We start from the raw sequence: 26090 nt of genomic DNA, 5'->3' as shown, positions 1-26090 counted from the left end.
TTTATAGGGTCACCCAACTCTATATTTTTCCTTCAAGATGTAAGTTCTTCAACTGTGGCTCTTTCTATTGCAGGGCTTTTGTAGGGAAGGAGGGGGTACTCCATCTCATTAAACCAGTGGGATCAGCGCAGCAAGATTGTTTGGACGTGGCAAATCCTTGATGGAGGTGGAAAACTCCCCCAAATAAAAAGGAGGAATAGTTTGGATAATCGCCTGCTTTAAAAGTTAAAGACCCCAACTTCATCTCAGCATCACCATGACTAAATACCACTTCTCCTTTACACCATAGTTAGATAGATAGATGGATAGATAGATAGATAGATAGATAGATGTCCTGGAAGAAGGTTTTCCAGTGGGCAGTTTTATTTCTTGCGCATGGGAACCTTGATTAACCTTCAAGCTCATGTGGAAAAAAAACCTTTTGTGAGGCCAGAGATCGGGATGGAGTTGAGAGTGAGATACAGGAGAAGATACCAGTTTACATGCCCTCTAAGATTTTGAAAAGACTAATTAACGGTTCTAACTCAACTCCTTCCATAGACCTACATGTGCTCTCTGCCTACTGGTTGACCAGACTGCCTTTCAGCGGCTCCGGAGGCGGTGGCCAGTTTAACTTCCTGCTGACCACCGACCTGCGGTCCTAAGGTTCACGCAGTACTTTTCCAGGGCCCGTTATAAGGTTGGGGGACGGCAGAGGAACCGCTTCTGCGCACACCTAGAGGCCGGGTGCAATCGGTACTTTCCCCGCTTAGGGACCAGACAACTCAACTCTGCCCCCCTCCCTGCCTCCCTCCAACCCGTCTAGTTACTCGGGAAAACCCAGGACGAGACACTCCGCGCCTAAAGGCTCAGCCGAAACGCATCCTGCAGCCGGGTCTCCGGCCGGAACCCTCCCCGACTCGGGGCGGCCGGAGGGGAAGGGGCGGGGGCCCGGGAGGCAGGCCAGCGGCGCGGCGGGCGCGGAGGATGCACGCGGGGGTCCTGGGCCTCTCCGCCCTGCTGCTGGCGGCCGAGCAGAGCGCGCGTGAGTGCGGGGCAGGCCATGCTCACCCCTCCGACCCACCCTGACGCCCGGGGACCCACACGCCACCCCGGCCACGGCGGCGGCCTGTCCCCGCCTGCGCCCAGCACTGCGCGCCAGTGCACGCACAGTGGCACCCCACCCGCCCGGTCCCTAGTAGATCCCCGCGAACGCACGACCCTCCCGGGGATGCGTGATTGCCCCCGAGGATGAATGCCGCGCCCCCTCCGCCCCCGCATGCATGGTCCCGGTGTATCTGAGGCCCCTCCGCGGCGGATGCACGATACTCCTCCCTCCCCCTTGCATGCATGGTCCCGGTGTATCTGAGGTCCCTCCGCGGCGGATGCACAATTCTCTCCCCTCCGCCCCCGCATGCATGGTCTCCCGGTATCTGAGGTCCCTCCGCGGCGGGTGCACGATCCTCTCCACCCCCGTCCAGCGGGTGCGTGATCCCCTGCAGGAGTCTCGGCACATGTGCCCCCCCCCTTCCCTCCAGAAAGGCCTCCAGGACGCGGCAAAGTGCTGCAGGTGCCCGAGGCGCTGCACGAGGGCCTGGGGGCGCCCTGCTCTCCCACTACCCGGCCGGCCTGGGGGTCTGGGCGGCGGGGGAAGCCGCTCGGGGCCAGGCTGTGGTGGGACTGGGCTCGGCTTCCGCAGAGCTCTGGAGGGAGGACTGTGTACAGCCGGGCCGGAGGCGGCCGGCGCGGGACGCCCTGGGCGCGTGGGGAGCGCGGTCCGCCGGCCGAGGCGGGGCGAGACGGCGGCGCGGTTCAGCGTCTTTCCAGTTTGAACTTGTAACTCCTTCGGTGCCGGAGCGGAGGCCTCCGCCCGCTGCCGCCCGGCTCCCTGCAGCCGCTTCTTCCTCACGGGGCCCCCGCAGATGGGGAGGGGTTGGGGGGAGTGGAATTAATGGGGCTTCAGCATCCAGACCCCCCAGCGTTCCTCGCCACTCCCCAGCTCGCAGGCACTTGGGCACCCCGGCGGGCGCTGGCTCTGCACTTTATCCTGGGAGGGAGTTGCCCCCGCGCCGTGTCGGCGGGTCCCTTGTTTGAACCGCGGTCCGCGAAGGTCCCCCGGGGTCGTCCCCACCATGAGGTTTCAGAGGCGCCCAGAGGAGGTCCCAGGTTGAGACCGGCTGCAAAGCTCCGGGGTCACCGAGCAGGGCTAAGATGAGACAGGACCCCGGGTCTCGGCACCCACCCCAGGTGGCCCCGCGGACGTGGGCTCCTCCTTCCCTCCCAGCTAGGAACGCCTGGGCCTCAGCGTTCCTCAGACTGGGCAGGGCGTGACTCCCCCAGAGGCTTTTTGTGCCTGGGGCTCCTGGTTTGCCTTGTGTGCCAGGTGATTAGAGCAAGGGACAGAGCCTGGGCACCAAGGAATGGCTGCCCAAGCCCTGGCTTCTCTGGGAACCTGCAGGGTTCCCGTCTGTACCTGGGGCAGTGCTCTCTTACTGCTGCAGTTCACAGCTTTACGTGCCCATAAATCCATGTTAAACGCTAACACTGGGAAACGCAAGCAATAGTCCTGTAAAACAATTACTGTGAGCCCCGAGCATCTACTAGTACTGGACAGAGGTAAGCACCCACCTCTATTGTCACTCATCAGGGAGGGCAGATCCTAACCTAGATTTATCAAGCTCTTTCCATTCCCTGACCGTATCCTACAACCCTCAAAAATAAAATAAATGAAGCTGTCCCCAGAGAGAAGGTTTTACATTTTTGAGCACATACTAAGTGCCAGGTGTTTTTTTTTGCATGCTGTCCTATGCGATCCAACAGTCCCTTTATACAGCCATGGTGTCTGGGCCTTTGGGATCCTTTGGGAAGCTCTGGCGCTCTCGTTCAACCTCATTCCGGTCTAGACTGCCCGCGGGCTCTGCCCACTCCAGGCTAGGTGTAGCAGGCAGCACTGCTGGCTGTAGGGACAGTGTTGGCTGGTGCCCAGGCTCCCTCCTGCCTTCCACTAACGCTCTGGTCCTTCGTCTGGTCCCCAGGCCTCTGCACCGTGGTTTACTACTTCACCACAGGCCGGCTCCTCTGGGGGTGGCTGGCCCTCTCTGTGCTACTGCCTGGCTTCTTGGTCCAGGGCCTGAGCTACCTTTGGTTCCGAGAAGATGGACATCAAAGTCACTGCTCGTTGGTGGTGCTACACCTCCTCCAGCTGGGCGTGTGGAAGCGGTAAGGCAGCCCCTTTCAGCCCTGAAGCGTGATTTCACACGTGCGATAGGAGGGTTCTTCTGCGCATACGTATTCCATCCTTAGGGTCACAAGAGTGCAGGCTTGTGAGAATGTTCGAAGCCACCTCTTTGAACATCTGCTCTGATATTGGTCACCTCGCCCAGCCTGAACTTCCTTGAGCATCCTCAAGGGGCTCCTACCAGAAGGAGCCGTGACCCTTCAAAAGCTTTTTCTTGACTTGGGCCAAATCCTGTGTGCTCTTGTTTAATTCAGTTGGTCTCGCCTTTAGAGCCATGGAAAGTGACTCAGTTAGGGCCGATCCGTGTAAACACCTACTCCCTCACTCCAGGAGGGTGACACAGATTTAAGCAGACTCAGCAGTGGGGTCGGCCTGGTAACGTTTGCATTAAGCTTTTATTGCAAGGAGAAGCCATTTGGGTGCCAGGGCCAAATTTTTCCATAAAAAGCCATCCTGGGGGCTTCCCTGGTGGCGCAGTGGTGAAGAGTCCACCTGCCAATGCAGGGGACACGGGTTTGAGCCCTGGTCCAGGAGGATCCCACATGCTGCAGAGCAACTAAGCCCGTGCGCCACAACTACTGAGCCTGTGCTCTAGGGCCCATGAGCCGCAATTGCTGAAGCCCACGTGCCACAACTACTGAAGCCCGCGTGCCACAACTACTGAGCCTGTGCTTTAGAGCCCGCGAGCCACAACTGCTGAGCCCACGTGCCACGACTACTGAAGCCCACAAGCCTAGAGCCCAAGCTCCACAGCAGGAGGGGCCACCGCAATGAGAAGCCCATGCACCACGACGAAGAGTAGCCCCTGCTTGCCACAACTAGAGAAAGCCCGCACACAGCAACAAAGACCCCGTGCAGCCAAAAAAAAAAAAAAAAAGAAAGAATAAATAAATAAAAAAATAAAAAAAAAAAGAAAAAAGGCATCCTGGACAGGCCCAGCGCTCAGCAGGCTCGCCTTTGGTCCACCAGTGCCGGTAAGGTGTTATTTTCCCTGGGATACCTGGATTCCTGGAGGGTCAGGGCAGATGCGGCAGTGAGCTTACACTGGGGCACATTTCAGCTCTCAGCTGCCTCATAATCCCATAGAGTTGCCAGGAATTTTAAAAGGGAGAAACTTGGGAGATCAGATGGGTGAAACCCTCTGGCTCAAGAGCACATGAACTTGTAGACGCTGAGGATAGGAAGGCTGTCCAGGAGTCACAAGTCCCAGACCTCGGGCTTTGCTGCTGGCTGTTCTGGTGATTTATGCCTTCAAGCCATGCCCAAGGCTTTCTTTGGAGGCACTGAAGTGAGTTTTCTGATTTCCCAGCTGCGTCTGAGGAGGGAATGAATCTCAGCTTGCAAGCAGAGGGTACTTCTGATAAAGACATCGCCCAACCACCCGAATTTCTCTGGGCCCCTCGGAGCTGGAACCCTACATCTCCAAAGGCACCAGAAGCATTTTCAACTACAGCAATTTTGCCTAAAGCTGAGCCTTTGTGTTCAAGCCATGTGGTTCCTCTGACACGATAGGACTCTGACCAGTGGGGAGAGAGCAGAGGTGGCTTTCCCGTTGGACTCAGGAAGGATTGGAGCCTGTACTGGGCGCTACCCACACGTGCTGACCCTTCTCTGTGCCCAACTTGGTACGAAAACCATTAAGGGCTCAGGTCCTTCCAGGGATCACGTGGTACATTATAGTCATCAAGTGTGCGACCTCAAGGACAGAGCACCTATTGAAAAGAAATGAATCAACTCTCCCCTAAGCGAACATGTCATAGCTCAAAAGAAGATTGAAGTCAGGGCCAGTCACTTGAGAGAAACCTCCTGAATAACTGTCAGATAAATCTGTCTTCTGGGGCTCCGTGGTGACCCTTGGTCCCCTTTGATCCAGTACCTTCTTCAGAGATGGGGCAGCGTCAGGCTCGCACGTATCCACTTCCATGCTGGTGTCCAACACTGACCCCCGCTCATCTTCCCCAACTTTCTCAGATGATGCCATGAATACTAAATATAATTTTTTGAAAAACTAAAATGGGTAAATGAAGAGAGACAGGAAAATTAGAAATTAGGAAAAACAACTAGTCATCTATATCTCTTCTTATTTAAAAAAAGAAGTTAATGGGACTTCCCTGGCAGTGCAGCGTTTAAGACTGTGCTCCCACTGCAGGGGACACAGGTTCGATCCCTGGTCAGGGAACTAAGATCCCATATGCTGCTCAGTGCGACCAAAAAAAAAAAAAAAAAAAAAAAAAGTTAAGGCGACTAAAAATATATATGTATAATTTAAAAGGACAAAAAGAAAAGGCAAGAGAAAAGAAAAGAAGTGAGAAAAGTCAGCCAACGGAAGGGAATGTTGGGAAAGAAGATAATGCCAGAATGCACAATTACTCCAATAAAGATGTTAAAAAAAAAAAAAAAGCACAATTACTCTTGCTCACGGTGAACCACAAATTTGTCTCTCAGTTTTGCAACAAGCATAAGAAGCTACATTGTTTGCAATGCTTCTGTGATAGAAAATAAACCAAACAAATGGAAATCTACTTCCTTAGAAGAAAACTTTGAAAGTTAAAGTAGAAAACAAGAAATCTATTCCTTATCCTGCAACCAGCTTATTGGGCTTTCACAAAGAAGACACTGGGTAATGGAGTGTCTTTCAGCACATCCACACGGAATTTTGCAAGACTGATTCCCAATCAGGGCCAGCAAAGAAGCCGCTCAGGAAACTGCAGTTCAGCTGAAGCACCTGTAGGAGGAGCCAAAACAATTCTGTTTGCACAATCCTATACAAATAGCATTTAAAAAGGGATCATAACATAATGCAGAAGAATCTACTAACAACAACAAAAAAAACCAATTAAACACAAACCTCATGAAGTGGCTTGTAAAAAATGCAAGGACTTAAAATATAAACGTAGGGCTTCCCTGGTGGCGCAGTGGTTAAGAATCCGCCTGCCAATGCAGGGGACAGGGGTTCGAGCCCTGGTCCGGGAAGATCCCACATGCTGTGGTGCAACTAAGCCCATGCGCCACAACTACTGAGCCTGCGCTCTAGAGCCAACATGCCACAACTACTGAAGCCCTCACGCCTAGAGCCCGTGCTCCGCAACAAGAGAAGCCACCGCAATGAGAAGCCCGTGCACCGCAAGGAAGAGCAGGTCCCGCTCGCCACAACTAGAGAAAGCTCGCGCGCAGCAACGAAGACCCAACACAGCCAAAAATAAATAAATTTTTTAAAAAACAAAAAAATCCCCCAGGAAACGAGTGTTGGCAAGGATGTGGAGAAATTGGAACCCTTGTACACTGTCGGTGGAAATGTAAAATGGTGCAGCCACTGTGGAAAACAGAATGGTAGTTCGTCAAAAAAATTAAACATGGAAGTACCATATAATCCAGCAATTCCACTTCTGGGTATATATCCAAACAAGTTGAAAGCAGGGTCTGGAAGAGATCTTTGTACACCCATGTTCATAGCAGCATTACTCACAGTAGCCAAAACATGAAGCAACCCAAGTGTCTATTAGCAGATGAATGGATAAGCAAAATGTGGTCTGTACATACAATGGAAAAAAAGAATGAAATTCTGTAATATGCTACAACGTGGATGAATCTGGAGGACATGATGCAGTAAGCCATGCAATAAGACAAATATATAATTCCACTTACATGTGGCACCTAGAGTAGTCAAGTTCATAGAGTCAAGTTCATAGAGACAGAAAGTAGGATGGGGGGTGCCAGGGGCCGGGGGAGGAGGGAACGGGGACTTATTGTTTAATGGGGACAGAGTTTCAGTTTTACAAGATGAAAAGAGTTACAGAGGACGATGGTGGTGGTGGTTGCACACCATTATGAATTATTGCAAATTGTCAATAATCTATTAAATTATGAAATTTAAATTATTAATATCACTGAACTGTACTCATAAAACGGTAAAGATGGTAAGTTTTATGTTATGTGCATTTTACCGCAATTTTAAAAACTTGAAAAAAATGTACAGTCCTAACGGAAACCTCAGCTGTTCACTGTCTCAGCTTTCACGTCACCATAAAGTGTTAAGATGGAGAGAAGTATCACTAATTCTTCACCTTGTGGGGCTACGATAGACTATTCTGGGTGAAGCGGATAAGTTTGGTTTTTTATTTAAGCTGTTCAATGGAGCTTGCTGAGAAACATCATTCCAAAGACCAAGTTAGTTTAATTAACCGTGTTAACAAACATCAGTTTTTAGTGTATGTTGTTCTCAGTGCAACTAGAAATCTTAGACCATCATCAACACAGCTCAATATGCTCGGTATTTATTCGTTCATGTTTACTAACCTTGTGTGAACAAAGGGGCTGGAGACACGTGATTAAGACACAGTCTGAGGCCAAGTTGGGAACAAAGCTGGAACAGTGAATTAGAAGAAGAGGGAGATGTTCGCAGGATGCTGGTAGCCCCAGGGTTTGCCACGGTGCATCCCTGGACCAGCGACGTCTTCATCACCCGAAACTCGTTAAAAATGCAAATTCTCGAGCTTCACCGGGACCCACATGGCATCGCGGCAATCTTCTCATAATTCTCCAAACGCGTCTGTTTAATGAGAAATTCTAGGCCTGGGGCCGGGCAAGCTGTCTTTAAACAGCCCACCTGGTGACTGATGCCGCTCACGTTTGGAACCGCCGTCCGGACACAGGAGCCCTCGTGTGAGGGCTGAAGGATGAGGCGGACTTTGATGCACGTGGGAGGGGGAGGCACTTCGGACCCAGGAAACAGCAAAGCTGATGCAGAAAGAGGCGCTGCCAGTGGTGGTTTTGGAAAACTAGAAGTCTGCTGCGCTGTGAGTGCAGGGTGAGGATTTTCTGGACAAGAGCAGTGTGGGCGGAGACAGAGTGGGCTGGACCGTGAAGGAACTTGTCCGCCAGGTAAGGGGTTGGAGAGCCACTGGAAAGGTTTAAGTAAAGGAATAACCTGGTCAGGCAAGGCCCTTAGAGACAGCACAGGAAAGGAACTGAGAAGGGGGAGTCCAGGGGCCAGGCAGGCGGCCAGAAATCCGGGCAGGAGCTGGCGAGGACCTGGAAGGAGACCATCCACTCCCACCTCCGCCTTCCTCCCCCAACTGCCCACCCCGTACCTCCGCTTTCACCTGGGCCCCCCGAACCCCCCAACCAGTGATCTCAGCCTGAGTCCCTCCCCCCACAGCAGGTTCCAGAAGCGCGATTCAGAAAACCAGGTGAATTGCATTCGCACTGGTTCTCCATTTCCCACTGGTCCAGAAGGGACACCCAACTCCTCAGCTGGGCCAGAAGAGGCCTCCGCTGTCCAGCCCCAGGGCGGACCGCCGTTTCAGGGGCCCTCCTCCCGCCCCCCCGATGCCACCGTGCTCCCTCAGGCTTTGTCCCTGTCCTGAGTATGCCCGTGCCTCCTTTCCCTGAACATGTTTTCCTCTCTCCCCGGGACCCCTTCCGCCCCTCTCATTTTCACACGTCTTTCTTCCTGCTTAAAACCTTTCGCGTGTGTATGGCTTTCTTTCCACGACGGAATCTTGGGCTTCCGGAGAAGGTCTTCAATTTCGTTTGCACCCTCTGCCGTCTCCAGCAGGTGGGATCAGCCCAGTAAGGATGCCCGTGGAATGAATGGAGGCGGCTGGGAGGGTAGGAAGGGAGATTGGCACGTCCCCACAATGGAGGATTCAGGACTGAAAGGGAAGCTACCGTATTCAGCTGCATATGCTTTTTTGTTTTTAATAAATTTATTTATTTTTGGCTGCGTTGGGTCTTCGTTGCTGCGCGCAGGCTTTCTCTAGTTGCGGCGAGCAGGGGCTACTCTTCATCGCGGTGCACGGGCTTCTCATTGCCGTGGCTTCTCTCGTTGCAGAGCACAGGCTTCAGTAATTGTGGCACGCGGGCTCAGTAGTTGTGGCTCGTGGGCTCTAGAGCGCAGGCTCAGTAGTTGTGACGCACGGGCTTAGCTGCTCCGCAGCATATGGGATCCTCCCGGACCAGGGCTCGAACCCGTGTCCCCTGCATTGGCAGGCGAATTCTTAACCACTGCACCACCAGGGAAGCCCCATATGCTTTTTCTTAACATTATATTTGGGTCAGAGATCACTGCTTCAAAGACTCAGTAAGAAATCAGTTCACTCCAGGATCCAAATCATGAAAGAGGAAAGCTGTCTTTCTTAAGTGTCTTTCCTGGGCCCTCTGTACCCTGAACAAAGCCATTTCAAAGAGGACCCCCTTCTGCTCTGGCCGTAGAAATGTTGGCCGGAGATCAGAGGGAGGGGGCGTTCGGGGTAACTTGAAAGGTGCACCCAGCTCTCTTTCAGGAGTCGGTAAATTAAAATGATTCCCAGTTTTTCTGAACTTTGACAGGACAGAAGTTCACAATTGCACATGGACTTGGCAGGCACGCCTGCCCCTGCTGCAGGCAGGTGTAGGGATCACGGTGTTCCTGCTTCTGGGCGCGTGAGTGGGAAACCGCTGTGAAAACCGGAAGTCCCCAGAGCCCACACGTGCGGGGGGAACGGTGTCGTTTTTATACGTGCACGACCCTCCTGGGGGCGCGGAACAGCGACCCATGGCATCTCCAGACGGCTTTCGTAAGATGGAAGCATCAGAAAGGTTTCTAGGGTGGGTTTGGGGGGAAGCAGAATGAAACGGGCACGTTTCCTCCTTTTTCTTCCGTTGCACTGACTCCTTTTCCTGGGTGTGTGTCCCTGCAGCCAGGGTGGCCCGCCCTTGCACACCCCGGGATGGCGCCCTGCCCTTCCTGCTGTCCGGCGGAAGCGGCTTAATTCCCATCCCGAGAGGCCCTGGGGCCGGGGAGGTAGCTCAGGGTTAGCTCCAAACTTTGCAGGGCTCAGAGAGAGTCCGCAGCAAACCTGTGTGGTCCAGGCTCCCGGCCTACCACCCCTTCCACGACCTACCACCCCTTCCACGTGTGGGCAGAGTGTGTTCCGCGGGCCGGGCCTTGCTGGGCAAGGTCACCTGCTGCAGCGCTTGGGTCAGACGTGCCACCTTCACTCTGGGGTCAGAGCTCAGGCACTTGGGGTGTAGATGCGATCAGTTAACCCCTGGAAAGCTATCGGCCTCTACACGATAAGCCAGAGAAGGGGTTCCTGCATGAGCTATCACGGTGTGGTTCTGAGCCCCGGGCTCTCCTCTTCCTCAGGCACTGGGACACCGTGGCCCGTGTTCTCCGGAGGGAAGGGGAGGCCTCCCCCTGGGGCCAGCTGCGGATGCAGGAGGCCGACCTGTCGGCCCTGCGCCTCCTGGAAGCCCTGCTGCAGGTCGGGCCCCACCTGCTGCTTCAAACATACGTCTTTCTCGCCTCGGACTTCACTGGTATCGTGCCGGGTGAGTGTCTCCTACCACTGACCTCAGACCGTCCGACTTCTCAAGGGGGACAGAAGGAAACGCCTTATTTAGCAAAACCCGGCAACCTAAGAGTTCCTGTTTGGGAGAATTAGGGCAGCCCAGGGGAATGGTTAATACTGGCTTTTGTTTGGGTCGATGAGTTCCCGGGGGTCGGCTTCCCTCGTGGGGCTCAGTCCATGGGACAGAAATTGCAGAGAGTCAGATGAGCCTGAAAGCACCTTGGGAAGGTGCCACGTGCTGCCGCTTGTGAAATCGGTGTGTCTGTTTCTCGTGGGACTAAGTCTGCAGCCTGAGCAACACACCTCGAGAGCCATGGAAACAGAGCAACTCAGGCCCCGGCAAACGTGCATCTTCTGCTGCCTCTCACCCCAGGGCGCAGGCTGTCTCCTACGGGCCTGGAACCATTTGATGTCCTGGTCTTATTTCCCTGATTAAACCTCCTGTATATGGATTGAAGGGCAGAGCGCATTTGGGGTGAAACACCACGTTCAGAGCCGTTAGGATCTGCTTCGTCACAAACTGGAGGTGCTTGAGGAGCAGTGACTGGATGCTTGTCTTAAAGGGTGGACACACGGAGAGCCCAGCCCACCTGAGGGGACGAGCACCCACGAGTTCAGCCGAGCAAAGCTCTCCTGCACGTCCTCACTTCTTCAGAGCGGAGAAGGACGTGCGTGTTTGCACGGAGGTGACGACGCCCTCTGAGAAGTCAGGTTTTGTTAGGAGGTTCGACGTCCTGTAAACACGGGGTTGTCCTGTCCGCTTGGCTTCCAGGGATGAGTGCTCTGTGCTCCTGGTCTATGCTGTCCTGGGCCCTGGTGTGCTATGCCCGTGCCATGGGCTCCATGAAGCCGGGTCAGCTCCCCATGCCGTGGACGGCCCTCGGCTGCCAGCTGCTCTGGAGGATGGGCATGGTGGGAGCCCGCGTTCTGAGTCTGGTTCTGTTCTTCCAAGTTTACCGCGGCTGGGTTCTGGTTGTTGCAGGTGAGTTGAGCATACGTTCCGACTATCTGTTGCTGCATGACACACCACCCCAAACTTAATGCCTTAAAAGCACCATTCATGATCAACAGCCCCGGTTCTGCGGGCTGACTGGGACCCGCTGGGGGTTCTCACCTGGGCCAGGGCGTCCTCACACCGTCGCAGTAGGTTAGCAGGTGTCTGCATTCACAGGGAGGCTCCCCTGGGCTGGCTGTACAGACGTCTGGCACCCAGGGCTCCTCCACCCTTTCTCTTCGGCAAAGTCCTCTGGAATCGGACGTGTCGGCTGAGCATCCCAAGAGAAAGGGGGTGGAAACCGCCAGTCCTCTTACCACTGGCCCGGAACTGGATCAGCGTGGCTTCTGCTGTATTCTGCCTGGCGAAGCGGTCTCGGCCAGCCCAAGTTCAAGAACGTGGAGGAATAGACTCAGCCCACGAGCGTCCAGGGAGAGGAGGCACGTGCATGGAGGGTCTCTCTGGAGAAACGCGCCCACAGCTCAGAGAGCCCAGCCCTCAAAGGACCAGCCAACTCCAGAGCACAGCCTTAGCCGCTGAGGGCTCCACATTCTGTATCATGGGCTGAAAATCCCTAGTAAAACTGACACTTAAACAGGAGGGAGGCACAGGGTCCCACGTGCCCTGACGCGATACAGAAATGTGCAGTACGTACTGTGCTGTAGCTCATAGCCTCCAAAAGCCCTCCCTGTTACTCAGACGCTGAGCTTTAGGCACCTTCTCTGTTTCAAACAGGACGTCTCCGCTGAATCCAAAGCCCCCCTCAGCCCTCAGTCTAGCCGCACCAGATTTGACCAGGGATGGCAGGGAGTTTGCCTGACGATGCAGGATGCCTGCCGGGGCCCTGTGTGTCCCTGCCCAGAGAGGAACCTCTTCCGGTCGTCAGGGAACACCCTCTACAAGAAGGAACACGAAGCACTGAGAGATATTTAGACTTGAGCCTAGAACAAGCATGGATACATTTATTGGCAGAAAGCAGAAATCTTTGAAAGAAATTGTGTCCCTAAAGAGACATTAGCTGTTTTTAATTCGTTTTTTTAAAAAAATTCAGTTCAAACTCCAGGATGACGTTATTCCTCCTAAACTATAGGAACCAATATTACAGCTGGATTGCGTACAGATCTTTCCTTTGGATGTGGAGGTTTTTAAGCCCTTCGAGCAGGGATTAAAAAACAGTGAGCAATCAGTTTTGTCACTGGCTCTTTAAACACTTTCTGGAACTAAAAAGGCCTAAGTGCGTGATATTTGGTGAGTGTTACTGAAGCCAGTTTTTGTTTGCTTATCCCCAAATTAGGTCAGCTACCCTTTATGAGGATCAAGTGAGATAATACTTGCAAAAATAGAAAGTGTGGGTTTTCTGTGCCCCTTGAATCTCTTCTGGGTTTTCATTTGTTTTATTGGATGCCGGGTCAGATGCAGTCAGAACAGAGAGGAGGGCTACAGGCCCTGGTTTCCGAGTTCCTGCCCTACCCGCTCCCCGTCTCCTCCCTCAGCACCCCCACCCCCACCCCGAGGACCCTGACTTCCGAGGCTGCTCTCTGCAGGTGCCCACTGGCTGGTGATGACATTCTGGCTCGTGGCTCAGCAGAGTGACATCGTGGACAGCACCTGCCACTGGAGGCTGTTCAACCTGCTCATGGGTGCCACGTACATCCTCTGCTACCTCAACGTCTGGGACAGCCCCTCCCGAAGCCGGATGGCCACGTTCTACACGGCAAGTGGTGATGACGGTTTTGTTTAATCCCAACTTTTACTGTATACGTAGAACGTGTGCGTGCATGCGTGTGTGTGTGTGTGCGTGTGTGCACTTGTGCACACATATCTGTTAAGAAGGAATAGCTTAATTTTAGGAAAAATTCTAAAAGGAAGTATAGTCTTGAACAGAGATGATGGGCTCTGAAAATAGTAACCTGACGTCAAGTTGTTTCCACGTAGTTACCGTGGCAAGGATTGTGGTGCCTTTGGCGATGTTTTTCAGCCACTCTCTACCTCAGCCCATCTGATAAATATAACCACAGTTCTATTCTGTGTCATATACGCGATGCCCTTGTTAATCAGCTCAATCACTGAGTTACAGCTGTGGTCCTAGACAGTGTGAAAAACACAAAGATGACGTAATGCCTGTCTGCAGGCTGTTTCTGGTCCCATGGAGGAGATAAGCTTCTATCCAATTTTTAAAAAGAGGCAGAATGTGGACAAATGCTGGCAGAGAAAGCAGCGTCTGAATCTCACAGGAGTGTCACTTCCCACTGGGATGACCAGGGACACTTTTGATGAGAAGGGGGAAGTTGAACTGCATTGCAAATGGCAAAGGAGAGAAGACCAGCCAGGGCTTCGGAGCACACGCTTTGGAATCAGACGGGCTTACGTGGGACCCTGGCTCTGCCATTAACTGTCACCAAATGACATGGCCAAGAATTTAAACTCTCTGGACCTATTTTTTCATCAGCACATCAGGACATAGCCACCCACCTCTCGGTGTCCCTGTGACAATGAGGTAAGACCTACCTGCTTTTCAGGGTCCCTGGGAAGATTAAATAATAAACAACTTGGGCTGAAATAACCAACAAATCGTGGCTGTTACTAATACAAAAACTTGTGCAGGCGCTCCAGGATGGAGGTGGGAACAAAGAGAAGAGCCCGGAGGTGCAGTTCCTGTCCGGCAGCAGGTGGGCGGCGTGGTCACCCCCTGGTTTTAGGAGAGCTTGGTGACCCCATAGGCCACGGGGCCCACAGACCAAAGAGGACCTGTGATGCTGAATGAGTCACAGAGCCCCGCCAAGCCTCAGTTTCCACATCTGGAAACCGGGAGTAACAAGGCCCATCTCACTGCGGGGGATGAGGGCTGAGTGTGTGGCAGGGCCCCGCCCCCATGCACCATGAATAAAGCTGAGGGTCACTTTTCCATCGTCCGTTTGCCAGAGCAGCGTGTTCACGTGCCGATGCCCATGGGCGCCCTGGGAAGCAGGACTACGTAAGGAGACGTTTCACAGTTGCTGCTTTTCTTTGTTTGTTTTTGTCACGTTCACACCCTTGTCCCAGGAGTTCTAGGGGCTGTTACATAAGGAAGGGAAACAAATGCTTAATTCTTTGCAGCTGTCTTAGTCACCGGACCACTGAGTTCAGAGTGATTGAATAGGAAAAGACAGAACTTAGACACTACGGAAGTTTCGAGCGTGGAGGAGCAAAGATACAGAAGCACAATGAAGGCCACGGGGTGCGGGGGAGGCCATAGGAAAGCCAGTGTGGACGGTACCGAGTTAAACACACCCGGACGCCAGTTGACAGCGATGAAAACAGATTCTATTAAGTCAGTTGCAGCAAGGAAAGGGGTGGACTGACCCCGACCTCAATTTGTGCAGCGGCGACTGCATATTTTAAAGGGAGAATGGCATGGGACAGCGTGGGCTCGAGCAGAGTCGAGGAGTGAAGGGGTGTGGTCAATGTGACCTCACCATCTGGGGTGTTAGTTGGCGCTTTCGGGGCGAGAAACACATTTCCCGTTTCTTCACGACAGGAGGCAGTGTTCACACACCTTAGGGCAAGGAGCTCACAGGCTGGGAGAGTCGTCTCCTGGGATGTGTGTATTTCAGAGAGATGGTTCTCAGGTCCTGGAGAAGATGGCTCTGGGTGGTAAAAGATGTACATTTCAAAGGGACAGAGAAAGGATTTATAATCACAGACTTTCTGAGGTAACGCCCCCAAGAGGAAGTTCAGGGACTATCTGCCTATCACCAGATTTGGGCTGGAATGAACAGTAAATTCTCCTGGCAGCACTGAGCTTTCTTAGGCAGGGGTCATCATGCTAGGGATGCAGCCTTGAGCTGTTAGAAACTATGGTAGTGTTGGTTCGGGTCTCTTAATGTGCAGAGGTGGGCAAAATCATTTCCGCTACGAGTCTGCAGTTTTTATAGGCCAAGGCTGAGGCCTCGTCCACAAGAGAGCTTAGGGGAGCCTGTCTGAGTCGTTTGGTCAAGAAGAGGGTCTTCGTCAGTGGAAAGTCATTGCGTTTGTCAGCGTTCTCCAGACAAACAGAACCAATGGGATATGTATGGATGCGTAAGAGCAGATTTATTATAGGAATTCACTCATGCAATTATGGAAGCTGAGAAGTCCCACGGTCTGCCATCCGCAAGCTGGAGAACCAGGGAAGCCCGTGGTAATTTAGTCCAAGTCCAGAAGACCAAGAACCAGGAGCTTGGTGTCCAAGGACAGGAGAAGATGGATGTCTCAGCTCAAGAAGAGAAAGAGAATTCCCTCTTCCTCTTTTTTGTTCTATTCGGACCTTCAACAGATTGGACGGAGCCCACCTGCACGGGTGAAGGTGATCTTTACTCAGACTACCGATTCAAATGCTAATCTCTTCCCGAAACACCGTCACGGACACACCCGGAAGTAACGCATTACCGGTATCTGAGCATCCCTTAACCCAGCCGAGTAGACACGTAACACCAGCAGTCACAGCCCTTTAGGGGGCAGCCTGTAGGAAGATGACCCTGGACCGGAGAGTCAGGACACACTGTCAAGAGGACCACCGCGTTGTCAAGGAGTGGACACGCGGCCCTGGGTGGAGGTGGGGCTGTTTCCAGGCGTGTTAGGGAGGATGCCAAGGTCTGATCTGCAGGTGAAACGGGTCACCCCGACAATGATGGGGAGGAGAGATTGCAGTAGAGCCCTGACAGGAAGTAGCAAGTTCAGAACTGTGAAATGGCAGTAAGGACAGGAAAAAGGGGATGGATTTTTTTTTCACAGTCTGCGCTAGCAGTTTTTTTGTTTTGTTTTGTTTTGACATATACAAACCTAAGAGTTTGTATATGTCAAGAGGGCCAGACAGCTGATGAGATGTGGTTGATTTAAGGAGTAGAGAGAGAGCATCTCCAAGTTTTGCAGGCTGGGCTGCTGGGCAGCACCATTTAGAACCAAAATAACACCTGCTGGACCCTTGAAACACAGCTGCCCAGAGCCTAAGTCATGGGGAGGTGGGTATTCTTAGGATTTTTAAGCTGCCCCCTAATATCATTTTTTATTCTCTCCTTATTTGACCTTTCTAGAGTTAAAATGATGCCAGTAAATGGCTATGGCAAACCTTGGAAGATTTTTAGCATAATAGTATTGCAATTCAGGGTTTTTAAAAAATGTCTCCTACACAGTCTTTAAATACATCATCTTTGAATTACATCCCGTTTATTTACCGATTTTAAGAAATATATTTTGTATTATATTGATATATTTTATATTAAACTATTTTTATATTAATTTATATTTATATTTTAAATTATTAGCTTTGGAAACCTTAGCTAATAAGCCCGCCTGGACGGGAGGTACGGAGAGCCTTCTGTAAGAGCTGCCCTTATTTCAGGCCAGGGAGGAAGGCGCCCTGTTCAGCCAGCAGGAGTACCTCCCCTGCTGCCACCTGGTGGCCAGGGGCCAGATTTACCTTTAAAGAGGTAAATACTCGAAAAAAAAATTCTGAAGTTGTTACGAAAGTGTGTTGACTCTGGCTTACTGGAATTCAGTGTCACTGTGAGCCCTGCAGATACTTTTAATTATTGCATGGTAAAGCTAACAGGCGCATACAGTTAACATGAGAATATGGAACATGTAAAGTAGGAAATAAAAGTCTCTGTCAGCCTCACCTGACTCACGAAAGGGAACCCCCCAGCCTTGTGAGCTGTGCCCTTACATTTCCTGTGCGTTTATGATTCTGCAGTTATTTTAATGAGCTGCACTGAGAACAGGGAGAATCCCCCGTTGCTAGAGAGGCTCACTCGACTCTGACCCTGCTTCCAGGAGGGCCCGGTCAGCAGTGGGAGCCCCCGGGGGCACGAGGACAGAGCCCCCAACCCTGAAGGGAGCTGCAGCAGATCGCGGGACGGGAGCGTCCCGAGGCCGCCTGCACCCGGCCAAGCGTGCTGACTCTCCTTCTGGTGCCCTAGGTTATGCTGCTTGAGAACACCATCCTCGTGCTGCTGGCCACGGATTTTCTCCAGGGAGCGTCGTGGACCAGCCTGTGGGCTGTAGCCGGAGCCTTGTCTGGATTTCTGATCGGTAAGACCCCGCGTCTCCTTCCTAGCACCCCCCCTCCCTACCCCAACTTGCTTCTTTACAGTGAGCTCCCTCCAAGGGTAGGAAACGGCGCTCAGAAGCAGCTGGATGGAGACCAGGGGAGCTCCCTGCCCTGCGGGCGGCAAGGCCGCTCCCATGGGGCACGAGAAACCGGATCAGCCTCCGTCTGCCTTGCTTGGCTGTGCTCAGAGGAACTGCTGGTGAGGCAGGGGCTGCCTCGGGGGTGGGACCCTCTCTGGCGCGCTGGCAGGGGTCAAGGACGTAAGCTCCCGCTCTTTTCCCAGCATCGAGGCACTGGGTGCGGAGGGGGCAGAGCAGGGACCTTCCTGACTCCACACGCGTGTGGCATCTCGACAAGAGCCCTAGGAGAGGGGCTGAGCTCCCCCCAGCCTGGGGTGAGGCACAGGGGAGGTTAAGCGATGCCGCGAGGTCAGGCGGTCTGGGAGTGGCAGAGCCACAGGGCCTGGCGGTTTAAGATGATCAGTTACGTCTCGTGATGAGGGAACGGCTCCAAGGTCCGCGCTGTGCCCACCGCGCTGCCCCAGCTTAGCGGATTGGGTGTGAGCTCCTCTCCTGCACTTGGAAAATAACAGAAGTCGCAGCCCGGGGCTTTCCTGGTGGCGCAGTGGTTGAGAATCTGCCTGCTAATGCAGGGGACACGGGTTCGAGCTCTGGTCTGGGACAATCCCACATGCCGCGGAGCAACTGGGCCCATGAGCCGCAACTACTGAGCCTGCGCTCTACAGCCCGTGAGCCACAACTACTGAGCCTGTGCTCTAGAGCCCGTGAGCCACAACTACTGAGCCTGCGCGTCTGGAGCCTGTGCTCCGCAACAAGAGAGGCCGCGATAGTGAGAGGCCCGCGTACCGCGATGAAGAGTGGCCCCCGCTTGCCACAACTAGAGAAAGCCCTCGCACAGAAACGAAGACCCAACACAGCCATAAATATAAATAAATAAATAAATTAAATATAAACACTGGGTTCAATTAAAAAAAAAAAAAAAAAAGAAGTCGCAGCCCTGCGGCCGGCCTCCTCCCCGCACTCCTCCCCCAGCACGCGCTGGCCCGGCGGTGGTGGCGCCCTCATTCTGCGGCCTTTGCCAGAGCTTCCAGGACAGCACCCGAATGTTCCACGCGGGGCCTTGCGCTTCTGAAACACGGTCCAGGGCGGAGGCTCCTCCCGCTGTTCGCAACAGCTCGGGGCTGAGCTCCCGCGCGCGCCCCAAGGCCTTGCCTCTGGCCACCCAAGTCCCGGAGGGAGCGCGTGGGAGTCGAGGCACCGCCGGGCAGCCCTGGCCCCTGACGCAGGAGGATGGGTGGCGGGGAGTAGGGTCCTTTTAGCACTGACCAGGGAGAGGAAATGCCCCGGAGCTTCCAGCGTTTGGAGACATGAAGAGACTCTTCCAGGGACGGAGCGGATTCATAAACGTGGCCATAAAACAAGTATTCGAGGGCCACGAACCAGCAGTGACCTTTAAGCTCTACCCCTCCGTTGTCAGGAACCAAGGCTCGTTAGAGATTCCGGTGGCCAAGTCAGCCCTTCTTTTTCAAATTAAACTTTTACCTTTGAGAAAATCGAAGTTTTCAGAAATAATACAGAGATCTCCACATCAATAAATGTATTTTAAAAAACATTTTAAAGAGGGTAAAGTGAGAAATGACGCAAGGACGGCTAGTGTGACTGGAGATGCATGAAAATAATTCACCAAGAAGATAACTTGAGAGTCGGATCTAGGAGGATGGATGGAAGGTATTATGGTAAAGAACAAGGAAAATTTTCAAACTTGTGCATGAAAGAGTTTGAAAGAAAGAGTAAAGAATAGAAGGAAGGAAGGAAAGAAGGAAGAAAGGAAGGGTAGCAGGGAGGGAGGGGAAAGAAAGAACGCAGAGATCCCTGCATCCCTCCCCAGTCCCCCCAGTGGTGGCTTCCTGCAAAACTACAAGCAGAACATCAGAACCCAGATGTTGACGTGACACATTCAAGATGCAGAGAGAACTTTTCCGAGGCCATAAGGACCCTTCTCTTACTCTTTCAAAACCATATCCACTTCCTCTTATCTCCACCTCCTCTGTAACCCCCGGTGACCGCTAACCTGTCCTCTGTTTCTATAATTTGGTCACTGCAACGATGTTATGCAACTGGAATTGTACAGTGTGTGGCTTTGGGCATTGGTTTGGTTCACTGAGCACCATTCCCTGGCAATTCTTCTGGGCCCTCGTGTGTATCAATATCCCTTCCTTTGTTGCTGAGGACTGGTCCGTGGTTTGGAAGAAGCTCAGTGTCCCAACCATTTGCCTGTTGTAGGACAGCTGGTTGGTCCTTTTTAAAATAATAATATATATGCCAGGTGCTAGGGTGCAGGTAAGTGCCCAGGGTGCCCAGGCATGAAGCGGCTGGGCTCTCTCACATGGTGCTGCTGCTCAAGCAATCCTTCTTGGGGGCGTGGGCACCATGACACTTGGGATGAAGGGATGGTGAAGCTGGGCAACCCAACCACTCTTTCGGATTTTCCAGTTCTCACTGAGTCCTGTGAGCACAGCGGGGTCCGAAGTAAAAAGGTGCCCCCCGCGCAATCTGCTTTACGCTCCGGTTGGAAAAGAGATGTCTGACACCATTCCTAACATGTGTGGGGCTCCTGGGAGCTGCCATGCTGGGTACCCACCCAATGTTGCTCCAAGGAGAAGATGTTTTCATTCTCTGGGTGTTGACCCAGGGCCCAGGGAGCTGGGAGCCAGGTCCGAGGCTCGGCACCCAGGGCTCAGAAGGCCTGAGGGGCTCAGACAGAGCCAGGCTTGCTGGTCCTTCTCCCCGGCTTCCTGGGGCAGCCTGAACTCCTGATTCCCCTGTGGTGCTGGAGGGAGTCCTCAGTGGGAACACGGGGCATGCATTATAGTCAGCGGAGCACAGGCTTTAAAGCAGCAGCTCTGGCTGCCATCTTGAGCTCCCTTGATAAGCATTTATTGAGTACCTACTGCATGCCAGCCTGGGGCTGCAACCAAGAACCCAGTGAAACGCTCAGCCTCAAGAAAAGTCTACCTTCGCTGAACACATGTACCTGGGACTTGCAGGATGGAGGGGAAGGGGGTCAACTCCCATTTCTTGGCCTCGGGTGGCTCACTGTAGAAGGAGAGTGACGATACCTCCCTCACGCTGACCGTGAGAACTTGGAACGATGTATAGAAACGGCCGGAGCCGTGCCCCCTGCAGAAACAACACTCGGTCACATCCCATAGGAATTCTGTCTCCATTCCCCCAAAGATACTCTGAGAGGATGCAAGGGGACGTCTGTTAGGTTCCTTCTAGCTCCATCCTTGCTGCAATTTCCTGGCCCCTCCGATGCTCTCCCCCCTCCTCCTCCGCCTATGTCAGGTTTCATGCTGTTTATTACGAGCGCCCTGAAACCAGGCGCTTGGTCCAGTACAACAGGAAGCTGGAAATAACGTGGGAGGATTACTGGAAAGCTCTGTTAAATGAATTATTGCCCTAGCCAACACTTCTGATCAAAATAAATGAACCTGACAACAATGTGATTAAGATGTTTATGCACAAAGGAAGTATTGTTGCTGTTCATGGAAATTCCTTGATACGAGGTTTTTGATGCGTATGTTTAACCTCTGCTTGGGTCTTGTTTTTGAAATGATTCCTTACCTCCTCCTTCCCTCGCTTTGGAATCCATCAACCAGTGAGTAGATGGTTGAATTCTGAGTATCTGACCCAGTTTTCTGAAAGTAAAATGATCATTTCTACCAAACCTCTCTCTGTCTCTCTCTCACGCATACACACACACGTCTAGAGGACTCAGTTGGAACATCCCTCAAGGAAGAAGTCATAGAAGCCACAGGACTTAAACTTTGTTCTTAGATTTTCAAGTGTAGACACATTTACAGCTTATGGGAGCTGGAGAAGACTTAAACTCCCCCCAAATATCCAGTTCTGGTGCTCCAACGAGTCCTGTTTTGGATCCCAAATTGCATTACTCCACTCAAAATTCCAGAACCTGGAACTCTGCAAACCACAGCGAGGACGCAGGACTTCAAACAAGATAACCGTGTGCTCTTTTTCTTCTTTTTCAGGCAGTGTCTCGCTGGTCATTTATTACAGCCTGCTACATCCTAAATCCACAGACATCTGGCAGGGCTTTGTAAGGAAGTCCTGTGGCATTGCAGGGGGTGATAAAGCAGAGGGAGACTCTCCTTCCCGGGCCTCGGGTCCAGCTGGGGAGGGGCCGGAGAGCCTGGGGACCTGCCAAGAGGAAAGTGATGTGCTAACAAGCCTGGGGAAGCCCCCCAGCCCACAGTGGGGTCCCCCAGAGGCTGGGATGGAAATCCAGATGGCTGGGGAGGCCTCTTTCCTCAGCCATCACCACTGGCTGTTGGTGAAGCTTGCCCTGAAAACGGGAAATGTGTCGAAGATCAACGCACTCTTTGGAGAAGACAATCCTGGCTTCTTTTGTTCCCCTCCATGGGGGTTGAGCCAACACTGCAACCAGGAGAGGAAGCCCCCATCCTCCCAGCAAGAGCCCCCATCGTCACCCCACAACTCCCTAACCTCAGAGGAAGGCTCTGAGCTTCGAGTGGTCCCCAGAGCAGAGGCTGACGAAACTTCAAATTACATCTCTTTTGCCAGCGATAGTCATGACAAAACTCCTGCCCAGAAGCCGTCAGCTATGCAGCAGGAGGGCAGCCCAAAGGAAGGAGACGGGGCTGCTTCTGGGGTGCAGGGGAGGGGTGCAGGTGGGTGGCTGGGTGGAGGGGAAGGGCAGGAGAGCTCCACACTCTACTTCAGTGCCACCACTGAAGGGGCCACGTCCTCACACCAAGAATGTGGGAGGGCAACTCTGACGATGTCCCTCTCTGGGAGGAGATTGGGGGAGGGCAGCCCTGCCCGGCCTGCCTTGCCTCTGCCGGCCACCAAGCCCTTTCCCGCCACCATGGCCAACATCAGCCCGATCTTAGGCACCGGCCCAGGTAGAAGCTTCCACCCTAGTGGCAGAGCCCTGGGTGGCTCAGGGCATGGGGAGCAGCAGGAGTCCACGAGGGACCGGGACCATCCTGCCACTGCTGGCACGCAGACGTCACGGCCGAAGGTGAGCCCAAGGCCCGCTGTTGAGCCCTGCCTCACGTCCACCCCCAAGTCTGAGTCCACCCACAGGGACAGCAGCTGGAGGGAAAGGCTGAAGACCGAGACAAGCTTCTTTATCTGACCACAGTCACTGTGGGATAAAGCAACAGGCCAGCGGATCAAGCTGGTCATCGGTGTCGGGATAGGAGGAATCCCACTTCTGACACCTACACCCTTGCGTGCATCACATCCCCTCTGGACCTCTGTCCACACAGCTAGAGAATGAGAGAACCAGATTAGATTAGATAAGATCCCCTGCAAACACCACATGCCACACTTATACGTAGGAGTCATTCTCTAACACAGTGTAGAAGGTGGTAGAGATAAGGCTTCCAATCAAAATTGACTGCTTCCATTTACAAACTCTATGATCCTTTTTTGTTCCCCACTGTGGTTCCTAGGAAACTCAAAGGTAAAACCCAGAGTCCTATTTTGTTCTGGGTTTTCATGACACAGCTAGCTCCTGACACTGGTTTTTAATCAAGTTTTTTTAAATGTATTTTAACTGCATTATTTTATGAAATTCCTTGGTAAACTTTAGGACATCTCAGACCTCTGCCCAGTGGAAGGAGAGTCAGAGAAAAACCAGTGCTGGACAGAGTTAAAGTGGTGAAAACAGACTTTATTCAGGAGCTATTGCAATAGCGAAAGAGACCTCAGTATAAAACCAGCACAGCTCTGAACTCATTGTGGACAAGTGGAGGTTTATAGCCAAGGAGCAGGTGGAACTCAGTGGATGGAAATTACTAAGAGTAAGCAGCGGGGTAAAGGGGGATTCTGGCTAAACTGACCTAACAGATTCTTGCTGAAGGCAGGCCAGGGAGGTCAGACATCACCTGCAGGGTGGAAAGGGGTGAGGAACCTGATCAGATATGGAAGATAATCAGATATTGAGGGTGAGGGTTTCTGGTTAAAATGGACTTAACAGGATTCCTGCTAAAATTGGACAATGCAGGGAGGAATGTGGAAGTGGACTTGGTTGAAAAGTTCAAGGGAGCCTGAGCAGGGTTTGGTCAAGGAGAGAATCTGTCAGGAGGACGTGGAGAACAGCCTCGGTGGCTCTGACCAGGGCAGGAGAAGAGCCTTGTCTGACCAGGATGTCTGGCCTTTCCCCTCCACGCCAAAGGCTCACCAGGAACTGCATGCTCACTGCAACCTTGAGAAAATGGTTATTGGATGGAGCATTTACATTACTCCTCCTCGTCTGAATCTCCATGGCCGGGACCCTCGGAGCACAAGTGTGACATTTGGAGATGGCAGTGCCAGTGACCACCGGGAACCCACTGAACTTGAACCAGTTGGGTGTATGACATCACAGCGAGGGAGAATGCACCCACAGGGCGTCTCAGGACGAGGCTGAGGAAGGACCGAGGATGGGGACAGTGGGGGGTGAATTTGGAGAGGACCTCCGTAAGCCGGGGCTCGCTCTGGATTGGGTGCAATTTTGTGACTGGGCATCACAATCATTCTCACCTGCAGAGAGGGCGGACCAGAGTGAGAAGGAACCCCTATTTGGTAACAGCAGCCATTGCCCCTTTGGGTAGAAGGGGGTGTGGGATGCGAGGTGACCTTGCTTTTATCTCTATCACCGTTTCCACGTGGCCTCTTCTGAGGCTGATATTCTGCGAGAGCCTCTGTGTCCAACAGAACGCGTGGCCTGGCTGGGAGCACCAGATGAGTTCCCAGATGTCAGAGGCTGCTCTTTTCTCCCTCAGAATATTAGTAGTAGCTGAATAGCTGTTTGTTGGGGTAAGTGTCATTATGTTAGATCTATCCTATTGATGTTACTGCTTCAGTAAGTGGCCTTCACCCAGAACTTCAAAAGTGTCTGCTACCCCCATGGTACTTACTCTAAGGGCGTTTATCGTATATTTGCTGTCACACCTGCTTTTCTTAATTTTTTTTTACGGCTACCTCACTCCCTTCTTCTCCCATGAAGCTACATAGGAAGCAACAAAAGGACTCCTAGTATCCTTCAGTGCTACAGACTGTCCGCACGTCCCCTCCCGGCCATTGACACAAAAGAGGGAAAGCCGGCTAGCCAGAACCTGCAGGAAATTAGGGTTGGTTTCCATGAATGTTTCTATGATGATTTTTCGCTCCTTGCGGCAGCTTATTTTCTTCAGCTGTTTGCCTGGTGAGGCCTGGCTGACGGACACTCACAGCAAACACTCAGTAGACACGCGTAAGTGGAATTGCAATTCTAGATTTTTCTGAATGACTAGGGATTTTACCTCTCATAAGCAAAGCATCTTAATAACCATTTGGGGAGTGGGTCTTTGTAAAACAGTGGCACATGCCTGCCTTTTTAGCAGGGGTCTCTGCGGTCTCAAAACCTGAGTGCCTCTGTGTCCCGCTCACAGGGGGATTGACAGTCTGGCAAGGGGGCTGTTGGCAGCATTGTGGGTGGAGTTCCAGGGGCCAAGGAGGGGTTGCAGAGCGCCCCAGCTTGCTGTTGCTGCCCCTCAGATCTGCCCACCAGATCCAGGGGGGACCCGTAGCCGCAGTGGGCTCCTGGGTCTGCTGTGCTGTGGGTGAGGACCAATGCCAACCCGCACTGAGCGGGCAGGAGGAGGCCAAAGGGACGAAGGGCCTGTCCCCACTCTCCACTGGCACTGCCAGGGCGGGACCCGCCAGGCAGGCAGAGGACTCGGACTCTCCGTGCGGTCTCTAAAAGTGGGCGCCCCTAGCCCGGCAGCGAGGGAGGCCAGCCTTGGGGGGGACCGACCATAACCACCCGATTCCCCACAGCAATGCCCTCAGCTTCTTTCACAAGCTGTAGAGCACCTGCCTCTAAACCCAGCACCCCCGAGCTGTGACGTGGCCATTTTAAATGTGCGTCTGCTTTTCGCTGTTCTCCTCACTCCTCATGCAAAAGGAAAATAAAACAATTTATTTTTACATGCCTAGTTTACTTAGATTCTGGATTGCTGGTTAATATCTTTCTATGGCCTTTGCAGGCACAGTGACAAAGTTCATTGCAAGTTCTTCTGTTAATAAGTAGAAAAAGGAAGAGAAAAATGTGGAACTGTGTACGGTGATGGGTGGTATCATTGTGATCATCTTGCAATATGTACAAATAGCGAATCATTATGTTGTACACCTGAAACTAATATTATATATCAATTATACCTCAATAAAAAAAAAACAGAAACAGAAAAATAAGAATGGAAGCTTTACATCTCCTGCCGCCTCTGACATTAGAAGAGACCCTAGAATGCAGACAGCTTTGAAGACCTGACACACATGGGCTGGTCCAAGGGGAAGAGAATCAGACATGACGTAATGAGGCAAGGCCTTCTTTAAAAGCAGGTGTATTCGTCAGCTTTCGATGCAAAGCAGACAGCATAACATCTCA

General features: G+C 52.6%; 1 protein-coding gene across 1 annotated transcript; it reads left to right on the top strand.

Moving 5' to 3' along the window:
* The first annotated feature begins 938 nt into the window (after positions 1 to 938).
* Positions 939 to 25830, top strand: XKR5 (XK related 5). Its single transcript, XM_057537341.1, has 7 exons — positions 939 to 1024; positions 3015 to 3198; positions 10347 to 10531; positions 11324 to 11533; positions 13090 to 13259; positions 17482 to 17593; positions 21685 to 25830. Exons 1-7 carry the CDS (start codon positions 967 to 969, stop codon positions 22812 to 22814), a joined length of 2049 nt encoding a protein of 682 aa, XP_057393324.1. The 5' UTR covers positions 939 to 966; the 3' UTR covers positions 22815 to 25830.
* Positions 25831 to 26090: the final 260 nt, after the last annotated feature.

The sequence above is a fragment of the Balaenoptera acutorostrata genome, chromosome 21, assembly GCF_949987535.1.
Source record: "Balaenoptera acutorostrata chromosome 21, mBalAcu1.1, whole genome shotgun sequence".
Classification (NCBI taxonomy): Eukaryota; Metazoa; Chordata; class Mammalia; order Artiodactyla; family Balaenopteridae; genus Balaenoptera; species Balaenoptera acutorostrata.
Note: the sequence above shows the minus strand (reverse complement) of the source record. Positions and strands in the feature narration are given on the sequence as shown.